The following is a 25014-nucleotide window of genomic DNA, read 5'->3' as shown; positions in this document are numbered from 1 at the left end:
TCTCTGAACAGTTCACACTGGCAGGTCCTGGGAGGTCAGGGCATCTGGGTCCAAGGCTGGCCTCAACATTCCCCTCTCCCTGCTCCATCGTTCTCGGGGGCAGACAGTAAATAAGCTGTAAGGAGAGAGTCTGATCTGTTTTCCTTTTTGGTATCAGGTTTCCAGGATCTGAAGCTGCCTTCTGTTCGCCATGATCTTTGCAGGAAATGCCCAAGTGACTCAGTTCCTGAGTCCTTCAGATGACAGTCACAGAACCTGTGCGCACAAGTTCTGGAACCATACTGCCTGGGGTCATCTACCGTGCTGCCGCTTACTAGTTGTTGAACAAGTTACTTATCTTCTCTGTCTTACTTTCCTCATGTGTAAAATGGGGATATTAGTCATACCTAAATGGGATCATTATGAAGATTAAATGAATTAATTAAAGCACTTAGATATATGTGCTACCATATAATAAATACTCAATAAAAGTAATTTTGCCAGGCTTTAATATACACTGAATTTTTCAGGAACGCAAGTACCATATGAATTGAGAGGAGATAATATTTTGATTTGTTTGGAATTTTACAGAGAGAGTTTACCATTTTGGAAAATCAGGCTACTCAGTGTACTTCTGAGTTGCCAGTACAAGATATTTATTATTAATTTGTATTTGTAGCTGTTACATTCATGATGATTCTACATATAAGAGCAACTGAATAGTTCATTATATCTTAGAGTTGGTCTAGACATTTATATATTAAAATGTTATTTTATTATAAACTAGTATTCTTTTATTCCTTCTTTATATTATAGTTGGGACATTATATTGATTTTTAAAATATACATGTAGGTTACGTAGCTATACATTTCATTTCAGGAGAATAGAAAGGGGAAACTCTAAAATATTCGTTATAATAATTTGTTACAATAAAAGTATGTTGGGTCTGATCTGATGCTGATGTTTCCAAACCTGGTGCTTATCTTGTGGTCCAGCTCACCCTGATGATGTTACTTAAGACATCCTTGATAAAAAGATGAATCTTGTTGCAGTGGATGAGTGAATTAAGTAAGAGGAAGAGGGAGAGATACTATACTTCCATGAGCACTTGGCCAATGTAAGCTCCCAGCAACAAGTGGAAATGAGTGCTAATTCTTCCTGGCATTAGCTTTGGAAAATCAGAACTGCAGTCTCTTCATGAACTTCATTTTCTCAATTCATAAAATAAGACGGTTGGATTATTTCCCAAAGTATGTTCCACGGAACATTATTACTTGGCATGCTTATAATGAAAACAGGGTTCCTTGGTAAATGGCCGAGGAGCTGAGGAAACTGTTGACTTTAGCTGCAGGGCTTCTCAGACCCCCTAAAAGGCAAACATGCACCAAATGTCGAGGGGAGTGTACAGTTGTACACAGCATTTTCCAAACTTATTTGACCATGGAGACCTTATGTCAAAGAAGCAACTCATGGGGTTAATAAGCCAAAGGAAATTTTTGTGAAATATAAATGAAATAGTCTCTAAGGCCTCTTCCAGCTGTAACATTCCAAAATTCTGTGCTTAAATGACAGTACCTTCTTCTTGGCCATTTTATTTTTTATTAATTTATTTTTTTGACTGTGCCGCGTGGCATGTGGGATCTTAGTTCCCCAGCTAGGGCTTGAACCCATGCCCCTGAAGTGGAAGAGCAGAGTCCTAACCACTGGACTACCAGGGAATTCCTTCTTGGTCATTTTAGATCAGATTAAGAAGGGTAAGGAGAAAGCTATCCTACAGAAAATAAAATAGCATCTGATGCAGAAGAGGAAGACGAACCAAGTTCTAACATATGTAAATCTATGTAAATGATTATGCGGAAGAGGCAGAAAGGGAGCAGTTTTAAATGCTAGGTCTTCCAAACTGTCACTTGTGTTATCACTAGAAAAAGCTGAACATTTATATTTTAGCAGAAACAGTAGAGTACTGAGTACTAATCCTTTCAGTTTTACTTCTTAAATCCATCACTAATGTCATACGGATTTGGCCAAATTACTGTTGAGGAAATCTATGGGACTATGCCCTACTCCTAGGCACCGGTCCCAGGCTCTCCTCTCACAAATGGCTATGGTGGAGGCTGAACACGGTTTTACACAAACCAGCAACCCCATACACCCCACCTGGCCCAGCCAAGTTGGTTGACTTGGGGATGGGCATCTGATCTTAGCTGGAGCATTATGTTTCTTCCCTGGAATTTTTGCATTTGGGGCCAGAGAGGGAATCTCTGAGTGTTGGATGTAAGATGCCACAGTGGGCCATCGTCAGTGGTCATGTTGCTGTCATAGGAAAAAACTGGACTCCAGTGCGAGAGAATGAAGGCGAAATGCAGGAGAAGCAGAGACAAGAGGTGCAGCATTTCAGTTCCTGATTCTAAGAGTCAATGACCATCAGATCTATCCCAGCTTTTCCCACAACAGTGTTGTTCAGCCCTTCTTTGGATTTGGTAGGCTAAAAAGTTCTCTTTGTTTAAGCTAGTTCAGACTAGGTTTCTGTTGCTTAAAACCAGAAGAGTTCTGACTCTTGTCACACATGTCCTCCACACCTACTTTCTCCATCATTAGAGAGGGAAGAATGGAGGCTGCCTCCTAAAAGCTGGCATGTTAAACACATACAACTTCCTTGGCAGTCCAGAGGTTAAGATTGTACGCTCCCAGTGCAGGAGATACGGGTTCGATCCCTGGTTGGGGAACTAAGATCCCACATGCCACATGGTGTGGCCAAAAACAAAACATATTTACGGGACTTCCCAGGCAGTCCAGTGGTTAAGACTCCATGCTTCCATTGCAGGGGGCGCAGGTTCGATCCCTGGTAGGGGAACATAAGATCCCACATGCCATGCTGTGCGGCCAAGAAAACGCCAACAACAATAACAAAACACATACACACACCATTGCTCCCTCCCTCTCTTTCCTGTCAGGAAAGGGATTTAAAAATGGCATTAAGTTATCAGAACAAAAAGAACTAACAAGGCAATGGCAACACAAGTTTAGATCCTAGAAAGCAGCTGAATGAATCCTAGGGTCATGGTCCTGATTTGCCCAGGTTAGTATGGTTTACATCTGCTGTGCTGGTATAATTATTAATAGTGTCCTCTTTCACTCTCAAAAGTGTTCTGGTTTGGATGGTAAATTGATTCATTAAACCTAAGAAGCCCAGAAGTAAGCCTAATGTACCACAGAAACATTGAAAAAAGCAGCTAATCAAGTTGAAAATAGTAGTTGCTGATGGGGAGTAGGAATGGAGGGTAAGAAAGGAGGATGGGGCTATGGATCTTTGAATTAGCTTTGTAATACTATGTATATGAATAACTTCTTGGGAAATTAAATTAAATTAAAAAATAAATACACTAACAATAAAAAGACAAATAACCCAATTAAAAATGGGCAAAGATTCTGAAGAGACATTTCTCCGAAGAGGATATAGAAATGGCCAACAAGCTCATGAAAAGATACTCAACATCTTTAGCCATCAGGGAAATGCAAACCTAAACTATACCACTTTACTGAAAGCCTTCCCGCTAAATTCTGGAACAAGACAAGGATGCCCACTCTCACCACTTCTATTCAACATACTATTGGAAGTCCCAGCCAGAGCAATCAGACAAGAAAAAGAAATAAAAGGTATCCAAATTGGAAGGGAAGAGGTAAAACTGTCATTATATGCCGATGACCTGGTACTAAATATAGAAAACCCTAAAGACTCCACATAAAAACTATAGAACTGATAAGTGAATTCAGCAAAGTAGCAGGATACAAGATTAATATACAGAAATCTGTTGCATTTCTTTATGCTAATAATGAAATATCAGAAAGGGAAAGTAAAAAGGAAAAATCCCTTTTAAAATCACATAAAAAAAAAAAAACTTAGGAATAAACCTGACTAAGGAGGTGAAAGACTTATATGCTGAGAACTATAAAACACTGGTAAAGAAAACTGAAGATGATTTAAAGAAATGGAAAGATATTCCCTGTTCTTGGATTGGAAGTATTAATATTGTTAAAATGGCCATACTACCCAAAGCAATCTATAGATTTAATGCAATTCCTATCAAATTACCCACGACATTTTTCACAGGACTAGAACAAATAATCTTAAAATTTATATGGAATCATAAAAGACCCAGAATTGCCAAAGCAATTCTGAGGAAAAAGAACAAAGCTGGAGGCATAATCCTTCCAGACTTCAGACAATACAGCAAAGCTACAGTAATCAAAACAGCATGGTATTGGCATAAAAACAGACACATGGATCAGTGGAACATAACAGAGAGCCTAGAAATAAACCCACACACCTATGGTCAATTAATCTCCAACAAACTCCTTCAAGAATATACAGTGGAGAAAAGATAGTCTCTTCGACAAGTGATGTTGGAAAAGCTGGACAGCAGCATGAAAATCAATGAAGTCAGAACACTCCCTCACACCATACACAAAAATAAACTCAAAATGGCTTAAAGACAAATATAAGACATGACACCACGAAACTCCTAGAAGAGAACATAGGCAAAACATTCTCTGACATAAATTGTAGCACTGTTTCCTTAGGTCAGTCTCCCAAGGCAATAGAAATAAAAGCAAAAATAAACAAACAGGATCTAATCAAACTTATAAGCTTTTGCACAGCAAAGGAAACCATAAACAAAATGAAAAGAAAACCTACAGGATGGGAGAAAATATTTGCAAATGATGCAACCAACAAGAGCTTAATTTCCAAAATATACAAACAGCTCATACAACTCAATAACAAAAAGACAAACAAGCCAATCAAAAAATGGGCAGAAGACGTAAATAGACATTTAGCCAAAGAAGACATACAGATGGCCAAGAGGCACATGAAAGGATGCTCAACATCGCTGATTATCCGAGAAATGCAAATCAAAATTACAAGGTTAAAAAGAAAAACTACAATGAGGTATCGCCTCACACCAATCAAAATGGCCATCATTAAAAAGTCCACAAATAATAAATGCTGGAAAGGGTTGGAGAAAAGGGAACCCTCCTACACTGTTGGTGGGAATGTAAGTTGGTACAGTGACTATGTATAACAGTATGGAGGTCCCTCAAAAAACTAAAAATAGAGTTGCCATATGATCCAGCAATCCCAATCCTGGGCATATGTCCAGAGAAAAGTATAATTTGAAAAGATGTATGCACTCCAATGTTCACTGCAGCATATACAATAGCCAAGACATGGAAGCAATCTAAATGTCCATCAACAGATAAATGGATAAAGAAGATATGGTAACATATATACAATGGAATGCTACACAACCATAAAAAAGAATGAAATAATGCCATTTGCAGCAACATGGATAGACCTAGCGATTATCATACTAAGTGAAGTATGACAGACAAAGACAAATATCATATGATATTTTCCACTTATATGTGGAATCTAAAATATGATACAAGTGAACTTATTTACAAAACAGAAACAGATTCACAGGCATAGAAAACAAACGTATGGTTACCAAAGGGGACAAAGGGGAGGAGGGATAAATTAGGAGTTTGGGATTAGCAGATACAAACTACTATATATAAAATAGATAAACAACAAGGTCTTACTTTATAGCACAGGGAACTATATTCAGTATCTTATAATAACCCACAATGAAAAAGAATATATATATGTATAACTGAATCACTGTGCTGTACACCAGAAACTAACACAACTATACTTCAATAAAATTTAAAATAAGTATGGAGGTTCCTTAAAAAACTAAAAATAGAACTACCATACAACCCAGCAATCCCACTACTGGGCATATACCCTGAGAAAACCATAGTTGAAAAAGAGTCATGTACCAAAATGTTCACTGCAGCTCTATTTACAATAGCCAGGACATGGAAGCAACCTAAGTGTCCATCATCGGATGAATGTATAAAGAAGATGTGGCACATATATACAATGGAATATTACTCAGCCATAAAAAGAAACGAAATTGAGATATTTGTAGTGAGGTGGATGGACCTAGGGTCTGTCATACAGAGTGAAGTAAGTCAGAAAGAGAAAAACAAATACCGTATGCTAACACATATATATGGAATCTAAGGAAAAAAAAAAAAAAGGTCATGAAGAACCTAGGGTTAAGACGGGAATAAAGACACAGACCTACTAGAGAATGGACTTGAGGATATGGGGAGGGGGAAGGGGAAGCTGTGACAAAGTGAGAGAGTGGCATGGACATATATACACTACCAAACGTAAGGTAGATAGCTAGTGGGAAGCAGCCGCATAGCACAGGGAGATCAGCTCAGTGGTTTGTGACCGCCTAGAGGGGTGGGATCGGGAGGGTGGGAGGGAGGGAGACGCAAGAGGGAAGAGATATGGGAACATATTATATATGTATAACTGATTCGCTTTGTTATAAAGCAGAAACTAACACACCGTTGTAAAGCAATTATACTCCAATAAAGATGTTAAAAAAATTTTAAACAAATAAATAAACTACACCACTTTATACCCATTAGGATGGCTATAAATCTAGTAAATGACAGACAATAACAAGTGTTAATGAGAATGTGGAACATATGGAACCCTCATGCATTGCTGGGGGAAATAAAAAATGGTGCAGCTAGAAAACAGTCTGGCAGTTCCTCAAAAAGCTAAACGTGAAGTTACCATATGACCTAGCAATTCCACTCCTAGGTATATATTCAAGAAAACTGAAAACATATGTTGCACAAAAACTTGTACACAAATGTTCATAGCAACATTATTTAAAATAGCCAAAAAGTGGAAACAACCCAAATGTCCATTAATGAATGCATGAATAAACAAATATGCTAGATCCATACAATGGAATATTATTCAGCTGTAAAGAGTAATGAAATCCTGATACATGCTACAATATGGATGAACCTTGACCACATTATGCTAAGTGAAAGGAGCCAGACATAAAAGGTGGCATGTTGTATAATTCCTTGTACACAAAATGTCTAGAAAAGGCAAATCCATAAACAGAAAGTAAGTTAATGGTTGCCATGGGTTGGAGGGAGGGGGTAATGAGGGAGTGACTGCTAATGAGTATGGGGCGTCTCTTCAGGGGTAATGAAAATTTTCTGGAATTAGATGGTGGTGATGTTTGCACGACTTAAAGAATATGCTAGGGCCTCCCTGGTGGCGCAAGTGGTTGAGAGTCCGCCTGCCGATGCAGGGGATACGGGTTCGTGCCCCGGTCTGGGAGGATCCCATATGCCGCGGAGCGGCTGGGCCCGTGAGCCATGGCCGCTGAGCCTGCGCATCCGGAGCCTGCGCGTCCGGAGCCTGTGCTCCGCAACGGGGGAGGCCACAACAGTGAGAGGCCCGCATACCGCAAAAAAAAAAAAAAAAAAAAAAAAAAGAATATGCTAAAGCCCCTGAACTGTAGACTTTAATTTTAAGGATATAAGTTATAGCTCAATTTAAGAAATTATGTAAGAAAAAACTACAAGATGATGGGGAGAAGGGGATATAATGCTACTGATGAACAGAGCACACTCATTCTACCCTCCTTTGGGTCAGAAGCAGCGGCCTTGCAGAAGTGTCTTTGTGTGCCTGGACCTGGCCTTGCCTCTCTTCTGTATCAACTTCCCTCAGTTTGGGTCTGTCTCCAGCCTAGTCCTGCTCCTCTCGACACCCTTCCAGTCCTGTTCTCTCAGATCCTGGCTCGGATCCTGGGACAAATACGCCACTGAAAAATGCCCCTGATAATCTCCAGGGTTATCTAGCTGCAAATCCTCTTTACCTCAGGGGTTTAAAGGCATGACTTCCGAATTGCTACCCCATATAGAAATCTGGTATTTGAGAGATGGTAGAGATCCTTAGAAAAGCAAGCATTCATTAAATGACTAAACATTTGGTTTTTAATGTGTCAGAATGAACATTTGAAAAGTTGTGCTTCTGGTCTGACTGGGTCTTAGGAAGTAAAGAAAGTCATCACGATTTTTTGGCAACACCTTGCCAGAGAGAAGTGATGAGAGCTTGCTATTTACAGAGAAAGTATATGGCTAAACAGGAACTGAAACTCAGTACAAGTCTGTATTCAATTAACCAGAACGTCGCTTTAACCACTCTCAGCATGGGAAATTTAACCGGTGACTGCTTATTGTATATTTTCACTTATTACTGGTGTAATTCTTTGCCTTAAAAATAATCTTTATCTGCTCTTTCTTTAAAAAAAAAATAAGCAGTTTAAGGCACACAACACTACAGCCAGCTAGAGCACAGCACAGGCCTTAGAGACACACAGCCAGGGTTTAAACCATCTCTGCCACTTACTAGCCATGTGAGCGTGAGTGGTTTGCTTAACCTCTGAGGGGCTTCCTTTAGTCATCGGTAAAATGAGGGTAACAACGCCTATCCCTCAGAGTTCCTGAGAGAATCAACTGAGACAACACAGTAACTCAATAGCTCAGTGCCTGCTTTATGAGAACAGACAGCATTACTATTGTTATTTTGTGGTACCTTATCCACTGCTTCTTAGTGGTAGGCAAAAAAGGGGGAAAACAGTGTTGGAGGTCAAAACAAGTCCAAACATGTAAGTACTTCTGGTTTAATATCTACAAAGCTTCTAGGTTCTTATGCATTTTCCCAGTCGAGTTGGTGTCCATCATGAGGAGGAACAAAGTGACGTATGCAATCATGAGATGCTTGCAGAGTTGAAAGGCTGGATTCCATGTAACAGAGTCTGCCTTCCAAAATCTGAGATGACCAATGGTGAGGTCCTGGCATGATAAAGTATAAGGTTCTAAAGTTCCAGCCATGAAAGAAATTGCCTATTCATTTATATTGAATATAAAATTATCTTTGGTGGGTTTTAAACAATCATTCAAAAACCCAGCAAATCTATGGACCAGACAGTAGTAGTGGTTGTGGTGGTGGGAGTGATAATAATAATAACAACACCTCCACTATAATCATCATCGTTGTTGTCTTTTTTTTTTTAATTTAATTAAATTAATTTATTTATGGCTGTGTTGGGTCTTCGTTTCCGCGTGAGGGCCTTCCCCAGTTGTGGCAAGTGGGGGCCACTCCTCATCACGGTGCGTGGGCCCCTCACTATCGCGGCCTCTCTTGTTGCGGAGCACAGGCTCCAGACGCACAGGCTCAGCAATTGCAGCTCACGGGGCTAGCTGCTCCGCGGCATGTGGGATCTTCCCAGACCAGGGCTTGAACCCGTGTCCCCTGCATTGGCAGGCAGATTCTCAACCACTGCGCCACCAGGGAAGCCCCGTTGTTGTCTTTTATATTTGAGACACTCCACTCAGAACAGGCTCTTCTCAAGATACAGAAATAATGAACAGATGGAGAAGCATAAGCACAAGACAGAAAGGACTATGGAATGCTAAGGGTCTGTTATGGGTTGAATCGTGTCCCCTGCTCCCCCCAAAAAAAGTATGTTGAGGTCTTAACCCCCAGTACCTCAGAGTGTGACCTTACCTTATTTGGAAACAGAGTTGTTGTGATGTAACTAGTTAAGATAAGGTTATACTGGAGCAGGGTGGGCCCCTAACCCAATATGACTGGTGTCCTTACAAGAAGAAAGCCATGTTTACATGACAGAGACACAGGGAGAATGCATGTGACCACAAAGGCAGAGATTGGAGTAACACAGCTGCAAGTCAATAAACACTAAGGATTGCCAGCAAACCACTGGAAGCTGGGGAAAGGCAAGGAAGGATTTCCCTACAGGCTTCAGAGGGAGCATGGTCCACCTTGATTTGGGACTTCTGGCCTCCAGAACTATAAGACAGTAAATTTTTGTTGTTTTAAGCACCCGATTTGTGGTACTTTGTTACAGCAGCCCTAGGAAACTGATACGGGGCCTAAGAGGATTTTTTTTTCTAAGATTGAAATGCAGCAACAGCAAGGAGAATGTCTAAGAGTGAGTCAGAGGGAAGTGTCTGTGGGGGAAGAAACATTTATAAACTTACAATATATTTTAAAATCCCTCTATGCCTCTGTCTCTACGGCATTGTAAACAATGTCCAAAAATGCTAAATTCTCATTAAATGCCATTTATCAATACTATCAATGTGTAAACGCCCAAGCCTGGGCCAGTAGCGGATGACCAACAGAACTGCTGCCTTGGTCAACTGGCCATAGCCTTATGCTCCCAGGAAGGAGAGATGCTCCTTAATTTCAGTCTTGAAATGACTCTCCCAAGCACTTTTTCAAAGTTTACAAGAGGAGTAATTATTACCTGGATCCCAGTCATTTTAATATAAATGTTCTTTTCATTTGCTCCTCACATGTAACCTTCGATCTGTTAAAAGGAGCAGTGTCTGTGGAACTAGCTCTGGGAAGGAAACTGGGCTCATTTAACTACATCCATAGCACACACAAAAAACCCCACAACAAATGCTCTCAAAATAACTTTCAGGGGCTTCCCTGGTGGCGCAGCGGTTGGGAGTCCGCCTGCTGATGCAAGGGACGCGGGTTCGTGCCCCGGTCCGGGAGGATCTCACATGCCGCAGAGCGGCTGGGCCCGTGAGCCATGGCTGCTGGGCCTGTGCGTCGGGAGCCTGTGCTCCGCAACGGGCGAGGCAGCGACAGTGAGAGGCCCGCGTACCGCAAAAAAAAAGGGAAGAAAAAAAAATAATAACTTTCAGGATAAAACAAAGCCAAAGGAAGGAAAGTTTCCATTCAGTCTGTCCCTTCACTTATAACTTGCTGCTTGTGCTGTGTCAGAAATTAAGTGTCGCATCCTCCCTCAGGCCCTAGTTCTCGGTCTAGACAGACAAGCACAAGGTGAACCCAGGATGCATACACTAATCTTTTTGTACGGACCATGTGTAACTGCTGTCATTAAACAAGCATAACATCATACACAAACGATTTTCTTTTTTTTTCTTTTTAGCCACAGTTTGCCTTCTCTCTCACAAAGAAGTAGGAGAGTAACTTCCAACTGCCCAAAAATTAGTGAAACCACTATTCTTAATTTTACTAAGAATAGGCTTCTATAAACAGAGTCCAATATTGGACTCGAAAGAAGGAATTAAAAACCATTCCCGGGTGGAGGCCTGGATTTGGCTCTGAACCTGATGCAGCCATCAATTAATAATTAATCCCAAACTCTTCCCCCTGAAGATGCTTCCAGGTTTTGCTTATTTTTGAAAATATGAGATGGTGTTAGGGTTGGTTCCCCATCTGGTTCCCCCAGATTCAGTCTTCTGGTTCCCCAGCCCAAAAAGACTGTGATTTCTCCACCAGTACCCCTAATGCACTGCACGCCTCCCTAGACCATAACCTGCCCCTAGGCTGAAAGCCAAGAAAATGGGAACTTACTCTATACAGCACCTCTCCTCTAAACATGGACACTCCATGAGAATCTGCCTGCTTCTGACCACTCTTTAGCGTCCTCGGCTAACTACTTACTGTATTATGTCCAAAGTTCATAGTTGTTATCTGAACGAGGGCCAGTCTGGTAGGCTGTTGCTCAGTCATTACTGTCCCTGTTATTCATTATTGTCTTTGGAATGAATTTAGGAATATGGATGTTCTAAACATTTACAATTCTTAGAATAAACAAGTCACCTCACAAAGACTTAACTTGGGAAAAGCTGGATAGTTAGGCACAATTTTCTCATGCTGCTGCCCAGCTCATCTCCTCCACAATGAGGAGGGCTGTTCTTAACTCTGAGGCCAACAGAAAGTACAGGTCTAAACATACCTCCTTCTCCTGGGTGTTCCTCATAAATTCAATTTTCAGCAAAGGTAAGGTAGAATGAGCTTAAAGGGGGTTCCCTTCTGGCTTCAGGCTATACTTGGGAATCAGTGAATAAACAGATACGATCATAAGGCCAAAACAAGGCTAAGCAGAGAAAATAAGTGTTTCAATAAGAAAGTGAATGCTGTATTTCTCTCCAATGTGGATATTCTGGCTATCTGCAAATGGGAAAGAGGTAAAAGCTACCTCATCAGTTGGGGGTGGTAATGTCTTCCCCCTCTCTGATCCCAATCTATCTCCTGATTTTCTGGACATCTACCTTTTACCGGGCTCTCTGCTTTCTTTTCAAGCTGCCACAACCACAGAGTTTCTTGGTTGGCACATCTACGAGCAACAGAGAATTCACTGAAACCTAGGATTATCTTTTGGCACTCCACAGCTTGAGAGATAGTGATTAGAAGGAAAAAAACAAAACAAAACTTCAACAACAAGGTGGCATTTTCATTTCAGCTGTTCCTGGAGGCAAAGCAGTGCAGTAAAGAAAATCTTAGATTGAAAGCTTTGTGGTTATCTATGCTTCTCGTTAAAGTGCCCCAATTATAATCACACCTACGATTACAAGATTTAACACACCTGGTCTCAAGGATGCGCCAGGAAGAGGAATCATACCCTCATCCCATTCCGTTTCCTTTTCTTTATTCACTGAGTAAGCACGATTTATAAATTCCAGTGAGTGCAGACTAGAGGTGGTTTGGAGAACAGAGGTTTTTCATTCACATGGCTTTTTCAAAGTGGCAAAAATCTTCCATGGCCTCAAATTATTTTAGTACTGGTGAGACAAGCAGTGTTGCTTTCATTGGCTACACACTGATATGAGAAACCTGGATAGAGTTTCTTTCTATTTCTTCTCTCACTTTACTAACCAGACAGTTTGCTCTGCTACGGACACACAGACACACGCACACACACTCTTACTGAGTAAGGGTGTGTGTACTTACAGAGTTTCTAAGATTTATTTTAAGAGTATTGTAACTCAAATTTTAAAATAAATTTTGAAATAATTTTAGATTTATAGAAAAGTTGCGAAGACAATAGAGAATTCCTGTATACTCCTCACCCAGTTTCCCCTATTGTTAACAACTTATATAACAATGGTATATTTGTCAAGAGTTTTGTAGATCTTGACAGTGGGTAAAAAACACTGACTCTTTCTTAATTCCATTTTGTACAGCAGATTCTCAACAAGAGCAGTGTGTACCCTAAAACAAGTATCTGAGATATCAAGTTATGATCTCTATGTCCCCCACTCCTGCCAAGGTCCTAGATAATTACTAGGGGATAATGCTTGTACAAAAATGGTGTTAGGAACTTGATATGGCAAAATTCTAGCATGAACAAAGCCATGTGTCTGACAAAACACTTTTCTAATGGCTTCAATGACACTTGGTTAAATACTGATGTGCCAGCCACAGACGAGCATTGTGGATGCCAGGAAGTGAATTATTAATGCATACTCTCTTTATAAAGTCAACTGGGAATGAATTTCCATTAAAATCAAGAAGAAAATTAATTTAGAGGTCACTAATTCTCAGCACACATATGGATATATAAACCTTCTTCCTGGACTGTCCACACACTGGGGAGAAATCCAACCAAACCCACTTGGAGGAGGAATAAAAGTTTAATTTATGCAACAACTAAAATCTCATGGATTGAACTCACAGCTAGAAAGGAAACATTTGAAATGAGGCCCTTTAGTGATTCTGTATGAACAATGAAATGAGTCAGGAAGACAAATCACTCAAGTTCAGGCTATAGAGGCAGGCTTGGTGCAGTCCAGCTAGCTCACCCTGGAACCTGTCCCTCTGAGGGGAATGCTGGGACCCAGAATCTCTACCTGTAAACTTGTGCCCTGGTTTTTCTGCAGTGGTTAGTGTGCAGTCTGCCTAATATGATACAGAGGAAACAGAGACTCACTGAAGATGCAAACAATACAATCTTCCTGCAAACAATACAATCTCTGCTGACTGATTCATCTGCATGAATTCATCCGGGAAAAAGGTTCAAGGCCTCCCCTGGTGAAAGGAAGACTGATAGATAAAGAACAAACAGGTAGGGAACTTGCAAATGGTAAGAGACTGACTTACCTCAGTAGCTTTCTGGCTGAGTCCCCGAAGCAGCAGCACAATCACATGGACAGCAGCTCTGCGCACCTGAACTTCATGGTCTGTTTTAGCCACAGCAATCAGACAAGTTGTTACCTAGGAGGGTGAGAGAAGAAGTCAATAAAAATCAGGATTGCACAATTACCTAAAACCTTTCAACTGTGTTCCATATTCTACACATTCATCACAAACAATCTGGCTTAGAGAGCAGTGGGTTGCTTCCTCATTCTCCATGAAGAGGGAGAGATAGAGTGGTAGAGATCTTGATTTAGTCTGGCTTTTCTGGAAAGGGGCAAAATCTGGTTTGGAATTCAGGAGGGAGACTAGGGAGTGGGAAGGAATACAGGTATATAATAAAGGTATGGTCAAAGGTGAATATTTCCTCAAAAGTGGGAAGAACTTGCCCCACTCTGGGGACATCAAATTGAAGGAAGAAAAAATGGTCTGAAACACAGTGGCTTCTAGGGACGGAGGACCATGGAGATTTAGCTAAGTAGGCTTCAGAGTTCAAGGTCTGGCATGAATATCAACGTGCCAACTGATGAAAGTTTCAGCCCAGGGATAGAGAAATAAATAAATATTCAAACTGATCTTCTTCTAGTGTGTCCAGACGTCCTGGTACACTACAATTCTAGTGTACACCCACGTGAGTTACCAGGGGCCAACTGCTGAGACTCCCTGCCTGGGCTTCTTCATTTGTGGAATGGGTCTTTCAGTGCTCATTTACTTTAAAAGACAGCTCTCTATAACAGAAAGGACTTAGAAATTACTTGCAAAACATGGTAATGTTTACTTGCAGATATATAGCTGATAATTATATGTCATAAAATGAGAAAATTTCTATATCCTGTACCAGCCATCCTGCCCCCACCCTGCTCCGGGTAAGCACAAAAATATTCTAAAACCTCCATAAAGAGATACCATTAGAAAACAACAACAACAAACAGCAACAAACCTTTCTGAGGCATTTGTGCAAGAATGAAAAGGTAAAAACAAAAATTTTGAAAGTGTGACCAATGACAGCAAAAATCTGAAGGTAAGTCTAAATTCTTCACTTGGTCTCTCACATACTTTGTTATGTGATTTACTGTGTGAGTGTATATCTTGGCCAACTGTGGAAGGCTTTCTAACCATGATAAGAAAATAGCCAGATTGTGTGCTTGGGAACATGTATAAATACATATTATGTTTAAAGAATGGTTTTTTTAAAGGTTTAAAAAAAGAATCCAGGCACAAATGAGGAAATAGGCTTGTGCAGAAATTTTAACTATGCAGGTTGTATTTTTCACAGCTTTCAAACAGTTGGGCATAGTTCAAAGTGTCTAATTAATCAGTGATGGCAAAGGGATTAGAAGAAGTAGCTTGTTCTTAAATATAATTGCATCTGTGATGCACTGGCATTTAATCAAGTTGCACATCTATTAGACAAACTTGACGCTTACAAGTGAAGGGAAATCCCAGACAAGCTCAACTCTTTGGGGGCTGTTTTTCAATAAGACCCAGCAAGCTGCTTCTGCTTTTGACCTGGAACCCTGACTCGAGGTCATCAGTGGCTTCCATGCCTCTGGCATTAACAGTAGAAGCAATTCAGTCCTAGGAGGAGTCCCCTGGGTGACCTCCAAACAGGCAACAATATAATAGGTACCTCCACTTGCAGGCTTAGTATTTAAGAGGTAAGAGCTGAAATCAGAGAAGCAAGTTAGAGCTAGGTCGAGTCCTTCCTGACACATAAAAGTTTAGCTTATTCAGTCTGATAACTAAAGTATGAAAGCCAGCCCAGGGCCATGTAATGCTCAGACTCCCCCAAGCCTTTTGCCTGCTTCCCTCTGGGTTTAGCTTTGGGCCCGTGTTTCCACATTTGGCAGGCAAAAGCCTCCGAGCCTGGAATGCCACCAGTGTCCAGCTTTGCCACCTCTGTTCTGCCTCACTATGCTGGTGGGCCATGCCTCTGCCTCGGGGCTCAGTGTAGCACCAGCTCTGACTGTCAGGCATTTATTCCACAATCAGGAGAGGCAGAAGCACCCTGGCTGGAAAAGGGCTTCCCCTGCAAGGCCAGTCCTTGCACGCCAGTGCTGCCCTGCAGGTGTGACCGGGAGGAGCTGGCTGTTACAAGCCCTACTGAGATCAGACGGAATGGCCTCCTTGCTCTCAGCGATTTATGCACCAGATTGTACCAAGTCCACCTGCAATCAGCCATCCAGGACAATCAGGAAGAAGCCTGTGAACAGAAGAGTTCCTGGACCTTCCTCAACACCTCTGTCACAGGACCGCATCCCATGAAAGGAACAATGTTCGGTTGTGCAAAATGTTTTCAAAGCATCAGAATTTTAATATGGTCTTGCAGATATCCTTGAGAGATAAGAACAGCCTTCTGTTCATGTCAAGCTCCCGCAACCAACTCGTAACGTTGCTCTTCTACAAGCCAGTGGGGTAGCCTCCTCGTCAAACACCAGAAGCAGGGAGGTCGCATGGCCGCTCTCTTCCATCTGTCCAGTCTGAACAAGTTGCCCCCATGGCCAGTCTCTCTCACCTCCAACCCCAAGGACATACTCAACACTGCCTTCCACCCCCGCCTAAAAGCTTTGGCGGATAGATAGATGATGTAAGGTCTTTACTAATGTATGAATTGGAAGTCTTCCCAAAGGGCAGAAACCCATTCCATGGGATCTTCATGTTACCTGCCCTAAGGGTCAATGTACCTATTCTAGTAAACCAAACTATGGAAGGATTTTTTTTTTATTGGCTAAATTTTGTAAATCATATCCATTTTTGAAAGCCATGCAGAGACAAAAATGACGACTGCTTTGGAAACGCTAAAGGTCAGTTTAAGCAATTTCACACTTGATAGGAGCCAACAGAAATATAGAAAACATCACTCCCCAAACAGCTGGCACGCACCAAGCATAATCAGAAATATAAGTAAAGATAAAACAAATGGCAAGAGTACCAAAAACCAACTTTGGAAAATTCCAGAAGAGAGGTAGCAGGATTGAGGTATCACGAAAGGATGTCAACTTTCCAGCTGCACCTTCATCCCTTTCCCTAAAATCTCCTGCTAAAATTCAGTCAGTCTGCTAACTTGTTTGAAACTAAACCATCTGTCCTTCTATTTTGTAAACTAAGAAACTTTACCAGCAAAGGCAGGGTGGCCTCTAATTCCCGCATGCTTTGCTTTACCTGATGTGGGGGACTTTCCTGGCGGTCTAGTGGTTAGGACTTTGCCTTTCAATGCAGGGGGTGCGGGTTCGATCCCTGGTCTGGGAGCTAGGATCCCACATGCCTCAGGGCCAAAAAACCAAAACATAAAATGAAGCAATATTGTAACAAATTCTATAAAGACTTAAAAAAAAAAACCTGACGTGGAACAGAACCGTGGTGGCTCCATTTGCTTCCTTGAGGTTTCCCAGGACATCCACCCGAGCCCTCATCTCAGTGCATGAGCTGTCACTTAGGAAACCGCACTGATTGTGGCAAACCTGGTAATCAATTCAGATAATTGAGTGGATCAGAGGTGACAGCTCTGCATCAGACCCCAAAGCTTGGGTTCGTGGAACTCTGGGCACTACCTTACAAGTGGCTTGCTCCTGCACTTGTCACCTGGGGCGTATCTTATTTGCTGTACCGGGGATGGGCCTCTCCCTGTGGTTCGCTTAAATCATATTTACTTTTCATGGAGAACGATAAAGATGAAAGAGCCTATCAAGGTTTGGTTTTAAGCAATACAGTTCTTGACAAGAACAAGGAGAAATAGGAGAGCAATAATAATGCTCTCCAAACAGATTAAATCTTGACATCAACAGAGAGGAAAAACCTGAATTCCCAGTACAGAGACTGTGGAAGGGTTGGTCCTATCCCTTACGTTCCTTCCCTACCAGCAAGCACTGTCACGGCACAGACAGGGCCCAAGTCTGGACCACGCAACAGGGAGGACAGCTTTCTTCAGATGCCCAAGAACCACAGCTATGACCCCCAGATCAGATCACATCAGAAGAGCCTATGGTGGTTGGTTTGTTCAATTTTACATCAAAACAAGTTACACTTCCCCTCTTTCTCTGCCTGGCTAACACTTGATCAATGTGACTTTCTTGCTGTCGGGTAAACCCTGACAGTTTACCTGAGGGTCCCAGCTCCGTGTTCCCTCAGCACCTTGGGCTTGTCCTAGGAGATCACTCTAGTCCACTGTTTATTTATTCCTCTGTGTTTCACACTCTACTGAGATTTCCTTGAGGGAAGAGATTGGGTCCTTTGTCTGTGTCCTCTAACATACCTGGCACATGACAAACACACACGAAGAAGAATTCCTTCAGTTTGCAGCCAAAGACAAGTTTCCCCAGAGTTAAAGCTCCTTCTCCACCAGTACACACTGGGGCCAAGCATTTCTGAGACTACAAGAGACTTCAAGAGTTTTCATGAGACACTGAAAGAATTGTCGTAGAAGAAGACACAATGATCTTTCAAAATAAGTTAAAGCATTTCATTCCTCTGCTTTGGCTTCCCATCTCACTCACAGTAAAAGCCAAAGCCCAGAATGCTCTCTCCCCACATACCTGCCTGGGTCAGCTCCTGCTCCCTGCATGGCTCTGCCTAAGTCACTCATCAGTGAAGCTTCTCCTGTCCATCCAAGTTCACATACAACAGCAAACTCCCTCCAAGTCCCTTGCCTTACTAGATTCATCTCCTTCGCACTTACTCCATCTGGCACAATATATATTTGTTTACACACTTGCTTGTTTGTTACCTAACTCTCCTCTGTAGCATGTCAGCTCCACAAGGACAGGAACTTCTCTGTGTTCAGAGCTGGATCCCCCCCACCTAGCATAAGGCTTGGTTGTAGTCTCATAACTGGCACAGAGTAAGTACTCAGTAAGTATTTGTCAAATGAAAAACAAATGAATGAAGAATTACTTAAAAGCCAGGCCAAATCTCCCACTTTTTCAATGAGAATGGACAAGAGTGGTCTGACTACAGGAGGACTCAATGGCTGAAATACTAAGACTGTCAGGTGTCCAATCATGTTCAAACTTGCAGTCCACCCAAGGCAGCTGGTTTGGCACTGATGACATGGCAAGTGTGGGATGCTACATAAGAAGGAACATCTAAAAAGAAGACACAGAAATTACGTGGGATGGAAACACCTGGTTTTTCAAATCAGCGGGAATATATTGTCTTCTGAAGTTTCACCGCCAAAAGCAAGTGCTATTAAAACAGAGCTACATGACCCTTCCAGTAGCTTTTCTCACATGGCAACTCCCTTCTTTTTCAAGAGCACAAAAGTAATCTTATAAACGAATTGAAACATTTATTGAGAGACAATATAGAGGAGTGGTTAAGAGCACAGATACAGGAACCAAATGCCTGCATTCAAATCCCAACTTTGCCACTTTCAACCGTCATGAACTTGGCAACTGATTCAATTTCTCTGTGCCTCAGTTTCCTCTTTGAGGATTGGATCAGCTGACTTACATAAAGCACTAAGAAGAGTGTGAAGTGCTTGCTATGATTACTGGTTTTTTTTGGCTGCACCACGCAGCATGCAGGATCTTAGTTCCCTGACTAGGGATCGAACCCATGCCCCCTGCAGTGGAAGCGCAGAGTGGACCGCTAGGGATGTCCCAATTACTATTTTTAAAACATGTAGCAACTAGTCTTCCCAAGTAAGCCTTATCTTCCTCTTCCTTCAATATTAATTAGTAAATACTTACTGAGTACCTACTATAGGCCAAATGCTGTGTTTGGCACTAGGTGGTATACACAGGTAAATAAAGACTGGTTCTGTCCTTGTTGTGCTCACAATTATTAATGATAATAAACACTCCTGGGATTGATGTTACAGAGTGTCCAGGTCTCTAGAAGTGGGGCAGGGTCACTCGACAAGGGGTTTGCCTGACAGGTGCCCCCAGGGCAGCAGCTCCTCACATTCAATTCTAAGGTTGAAACAAAAGGGAGGATTCTCTCTTTGTGTTAGCACCCATGGTAAGCAAACAGTCTACTACCTATTCATACTTCATTTCTGAGGGCTTAATAAGCAATGCTCAATTCTCGCTGTGAGCCAGAAGGTTGTAAAGCTAACAAGGCCCTTCATCATGTAGCCTCTGCCTGGTCTCTTGTTTCAGACCTGCTACCAGCTAACTGTTCGCCCCACCCCTTCACTCTAACCTTTTGGATCTTCCTATAGTTCTTCAAACATGTCAGGCTGTCCCACACCACAGTGCCTTTGCACAAGCTGCTCCCTCTGCTGAAATGCTCGCCTCTGCTTTTTTGGGCTACCTAATTTCTACCTGTTCTCCAGATTCAGCTCTAAGAGTCTCTTCCTCCAGCACGTCTTTGACAACACCCAAACCTGACTGAGGGGCTCCTAAAATGTGCTCCCATAGCACCTAGCACAATTAACTGGACTGTAACTGTAATCATTGCTGTTTGTATCTTCCACAGGTTACCCATGCCCAGAAGACAAGGTAGTATCTTTCGGGTTTTGTATTCCTGGCCTGTAACAGAGGGGCCTGGAACACTGCAGGTGTTTGATAAATGTACGACTGAGGACATTTGAAGGACACTGGTTACCCCTGTTCTCATCTCCTTGCTGTCCATCCTAATCACTGTCATCGTCAGCTCCCTTCAAATGACCCAAATGCTCCTTAAAGAAAAATCTTAATACAGAAAAGTAAAATTTCTTCACTCAAAAATCACCTTCTCAATGGGGCTTACCTTGACTACCCCATTTAGACTGCAACCTCCCCTCCACCTAACGCTATAATCCTGGTCACCCTTACTTGCTCTACTTTTTCTTATTTTCCACAGAACTTATCACTGTCTACCATACTATATATTTTAGTATGTATATCATTTACTGTCTGTCTCCTCTCCCTAGAACGTAAGCTCCATGCAGATGGAAATCACTGTCCATTTTGAAGAATGATATGTTGTAGGTGTCCAGAATGCTGCTTGGCATATAGTAGGCTCTCAGTAACAATTGTTGAATAAATCATTATATTACCCATATACATTATCCCTACAACCCTGTAACAATCCTGCATTTTATATATATATATATATTTATTTATTTATTTTTTTCGGTATGCGGGCCTCTCACTGTTGTGGCCTCTCCCATTGCGGAGCGCAGGCTCTGGACGCGCAGGCTCAGAGGCCATGGCTCACGGGCCCAGCCGCTCCGCGGCATGTGGGATCTTCCTGGACCGGGGCACGAACCCATGTCCCCTGCACTGGCAGGCGGACTCTCAATCACTGCGCCACCAGGGAAGCCCATTATAGATATTTTAATCCCATTTTCTAGGTCAGGAAACCAAGCCCAGAGTCTAGGTCATCTGACCAAGTGAACACAGGTAAGTGGCTGGTAGGACAGGGCCTCATTTATTCCCATCCCCAAGTGTGCTTGGAAATTTGGTTCTCTTTCAACAGGTCAGGTGGTCTCCAGAAAGATGATACTTCTTAAATGTTACAAAACCTGCTTTAGCTCAATCTTTCTAATTAACCAAGAAATTTTTTCAACACGAAATCATATGCCACCAGCGTGCAACAGTTTCCTTAAGAGAGAGAAAGGAAAGAAGATCTAGGAACTCAAAAAGAAATACAGTCTCAGTTTTGGGGTTCAGAGAAGATCATGATGTCAGGCATAGTTTGAGTTCATTGGCCTTAGAAAATGTATGGGATACTGTCAAATCTGAGCTGATTCACTTGGAGATCTGGGGGAAATTTTTATTCAGCTCATGGCCATGTTTAAAAAAACTGGGGGATGCTTACATAACTTTGTGAATACACTAAAAACCACTGAATTATACCCTTTAAGTGGGTGAATTGTATAGTATGCAAATTCTATCTCTGTTATTAAGAATAATAATATTTGGGTTTGGTTCAGATCATGGTCCATGAGTTTGTTTCAGTTCATGGTTTATGGTTCACTTTGGGTTGAGTCATGTGAACAGATCAAATAAACAGAGAAAAAAAATGTGGGAACCATTTCAAAATTTGACCCAGATTATTTATAACAGACTGAAATCTTTAGCTGCTATAACCAAATAGACTTGCAAAGTCCTTAAGTGTTACAAGTTAATACACTAAAGAATAAGAGATTTGCAAAGTGCCATCCAAAACAAATAAAAATCAGGCGCCCAATGGTTCATGTGTATTAGAGCACTGAAAGGTTTTAAGTTGGTAGTAATCATTGTTTCTAAGTTATTAAAAATATATACAGAAAGTTGGGCATAGGGCTGTGTCCCTCGAGTTAGAGTTAAAGGAGAGGAGGACTTCCCTGGTGGTGCAGTAGTTAAGAATCCGCCTGCCAGTGCAGGATACACGGGTTTGAGCCCTGGTCCAGGAAGATCCCACATGCCGCAGAGCAACTAAGCCCGTGCGCCACAACTACTGAGCCTGTGCTCCAGAGCCCGCAAGCCACAACTACTGCAGCCCGTGCACCTAGAGCCCGTGCTCCACAACAAGAGAAGCCACCACAGTGAGAAGCCTGTGCACCGCAACGAAGAGTATCCCCCGCAGGCCACAACTAGAGAAAGCCTGAACGCAGTAATGAAGACCCAATGCAGCCAAAAATAAATAAATAAATAAATAATTTTTTAAAAAAAAGAGGAAAACAAATATGTATAACTTTCCTAAAAGTCCTAAGTTGAAATTTAATGATGAGTAGCCTTTATAATCAATTAAACTAAGCATATAAAGCTCAGGAGTCAGGAAATACCATAAATTCAAGTGTATATATACATCCATGAGCATGTTTCTCTGCTTGTTGATAAGACACAATCACCAAACACTGAAGAAAATTCCTTCTCAGTAGACACTTCTTAAGATTTGATGTTCAACATGGTCAGCCCTAGGATACCGAATAATGTGAAAGAAGCCAGTATTACAAAGTTACTAAGTTTTTGTTCTTGTAAACTTATTTGCTCTATATGAAAAATCTAGTCTCTCATAAATAATAAGGTAATATAAACTGTATTTTATTTACGTATTTATAATTTATAATCCATCTTCTTCCTTAAAGATTTAAGATGGTGAAGCCCACTGAGTAAAAAGACACCTGGCAACGTATTAACTACTCTTCTTTTGCCCATCAACATCTTTAAATAGCAGAGTGTCTAGTACATAGTATGTACTTGAGACATATGTTCATATATTGATGACTAAGTAAACACAAGGGCAAAGATAAAATTTAAGAGGCTAAAGAAAGATATTCATAGAGGACAACAGTGCAATGTACCTTTCATTAAATCTTAAACTCTAAAACCAGTTTAAATCTTAAACTCTAAACACTGGAGATGTGTCCAGTGCCAACATCTTGTATGGCTACTATTTTGGCTGCTCATTTATCCTTTACCTACTATGTACCAGGCACTGGGTATAAGGCGGTGAACAAAACATGGAACTTAATTACTCTTTTCTGATAAGACCCCGTCTCCCTGAATACAAGGCACCTCCAACCGAAGAGGGTCCAATTAGAGTATGTATTTGCCTGAGAGTTTTCTGTAAACAGATGAGACTCACAGATGGCCCAGAAAACTAGGGTAAACTTCTGTTTGCACTTCCTCAAAGCTTCTTCAATTCTGTTATGTTTCCTTGGACTCTTTATAATAAATCCCCTTTTATGGCTTAAAGTAGGTTAAGATGACTTCCTGTCACTTGCAATTAAAAAATTCCTACTAAATCAACTTTCAATATACATATGAGAATAGTGAGGCTGAGGGAGGTTAAATGACTTACTGGATCTAGAAAAAGAACACAGGTCTCCTAACTCCCAGTGCTGAGCTATATCATAGGTTCAAGTAAAAACAAGCTTTAGAGAAAGGAATCAACATGCAGTACCTCATGAACCACAGAGCCCAGCATGAAGTCCAGCCTCTGGCACAGTTCTCCAAGATTGGATAAGCTGCTGGCCCTGTGAGCACTATCTGGATCTCTTGCTCCCCTCAGGAAGGTGTGGATCAAAGGTTCTCGGTACTCTGAGACCATGTCCCCTGTAGAAAAAGGGAAGAAATCAAAATACTTCAAAACAAACTTGAAAATTTCTTAAAGAAGGAATAACATATCACCATGGCACACTGTATGGTGTTTTATACTTTTTTTTTTTTTTGCAGTACGCGGGTCTCTCACTGTTGTGGCCTCTCCTGTTGCGGAGCACAGGCTCCGGACACGCAGGCTCAGCGGCCATGGCCCACGGGCCCAGCCGCTCCACAGCATGTGGGATCTTCCCGGACCGGGGCACGAACCCGTGTCCCCTGCATTGGCAGGCGGACTCTCAACCACTGCACCACCAGGGAAGCCCCTGGTGTTTTATACTTTTCAAAGTACTTGCATAACCATTAAAAATCATGCTCTGGAAGAATAATGTTAGGGAAAATATTCATGATGAATTATTTTCTGAAAAAGCAAGTAGAATCCCAATTATATCCTAAAAACCTACATGGGGAAATAAAATATTTGAAGACTTTAAAATGTATATATATATAAAAGAGAAAAATGTACATATCATAAGTGCATAGCTTAATAAACTTTCACAAACTCAATACAACTGTCACAGTCACACAAACAGCAAGTATGGTCCTAGGCTAGAGCCTGGTCATTAGCCCAGTACTCTTCCTACACTATCGCCCTACCTACTCAAGCAAATTGAGTGAAAGACAATCAAGGCATTTTGGGTCCTTGTCAAAGAGAGATCTATGATTCTTCACTCATTTGGCAGATCTTTACTGAGAGTCCTACTATATACTAAGCACGGCTTCTGATGCTTGGGATATACTGGTGAACAAAAGAAGCAAAGAGTCTTGCTCTCTTGGAGTTTCCATTGTAGTGTAAATTACACAGTATGTTAGAAGGTAATAAATGCCATGTGGTGGGGGGGGGGCAGGAGGAGGAAAGCAGCGTGGAAAAGAAAAAAAGGAGTAATGAAGATGGTGGCAGACTTCAGTTTTTAAAAAGATGGTCAGGGTTGGCTTCATTGAGATGGTTGAGACATCTAATCAAAGGCTAGAAGGTGAGGCTGTCGCCCATGTGGACATCTGGGGGAGGAGTACAGCAGGAAGAGGGAACAGCTAGTGGAAAAAAAAAAGCTTGTGGGGGAGCATGCCTGTGGAACATCAAGAAAGCCCAAGAGGAGGCTAGAGGGGTGATGGCAGGGGTGAGTGCTGGTGCAGAGCTTACAAGCCTTTGTAGGCCTCTG

The 25014-nt window shown here is 41.6% G+C and overlaps 1 protein-coding gene across 1 annotated transcript in view; it reads right to left on the bottom strand.

The window, feature by feature from the left end:
- Positions 1–25014, bottom strand: part of TANGO6 (transport and golgi organization 6 homolog) — a 169842-nt gene that overhangs the window by 15481 nt on the left and 129347 nt on the right. Inside the window, exons 16-17 of the mRNA XM_060084730.1 lie at positions 23661–23812; positions 13815–13928 (exon numbers count right to left, since the gene is read on the bottom strand). Of these exons, the coding sequence (XP_059940713.1) occupies positions 13815–13928; positions 23661–23812 (266 nt within the window). The remainder of the gene's footprint in view (positions 1–13814; positions 13929–23660; positions 23813–25014) is intronic.

Source organism: Mesoplodon densirostris, chromosome 19, assembly GCF_025265405.1.
Source record: "Mesoplodon densirostris isolate mMesDen1 chromosome 19, mMesDen1 primary haplotype, whole genome shotgun sequence".
In the NCBI taxonomy this organism is placed as follows: Eukaryota; Metazoa; Chordata; class Mammalia; order Artiodactyla; family Ziphiidae; genus Mesoplodon; species Mesoplodon densirostris.
The sequence above is the reverse complement of the archived record's forward strand: the minus strand, read 5'-3'. Positions and strand labels throughout refer to the sequence as shown.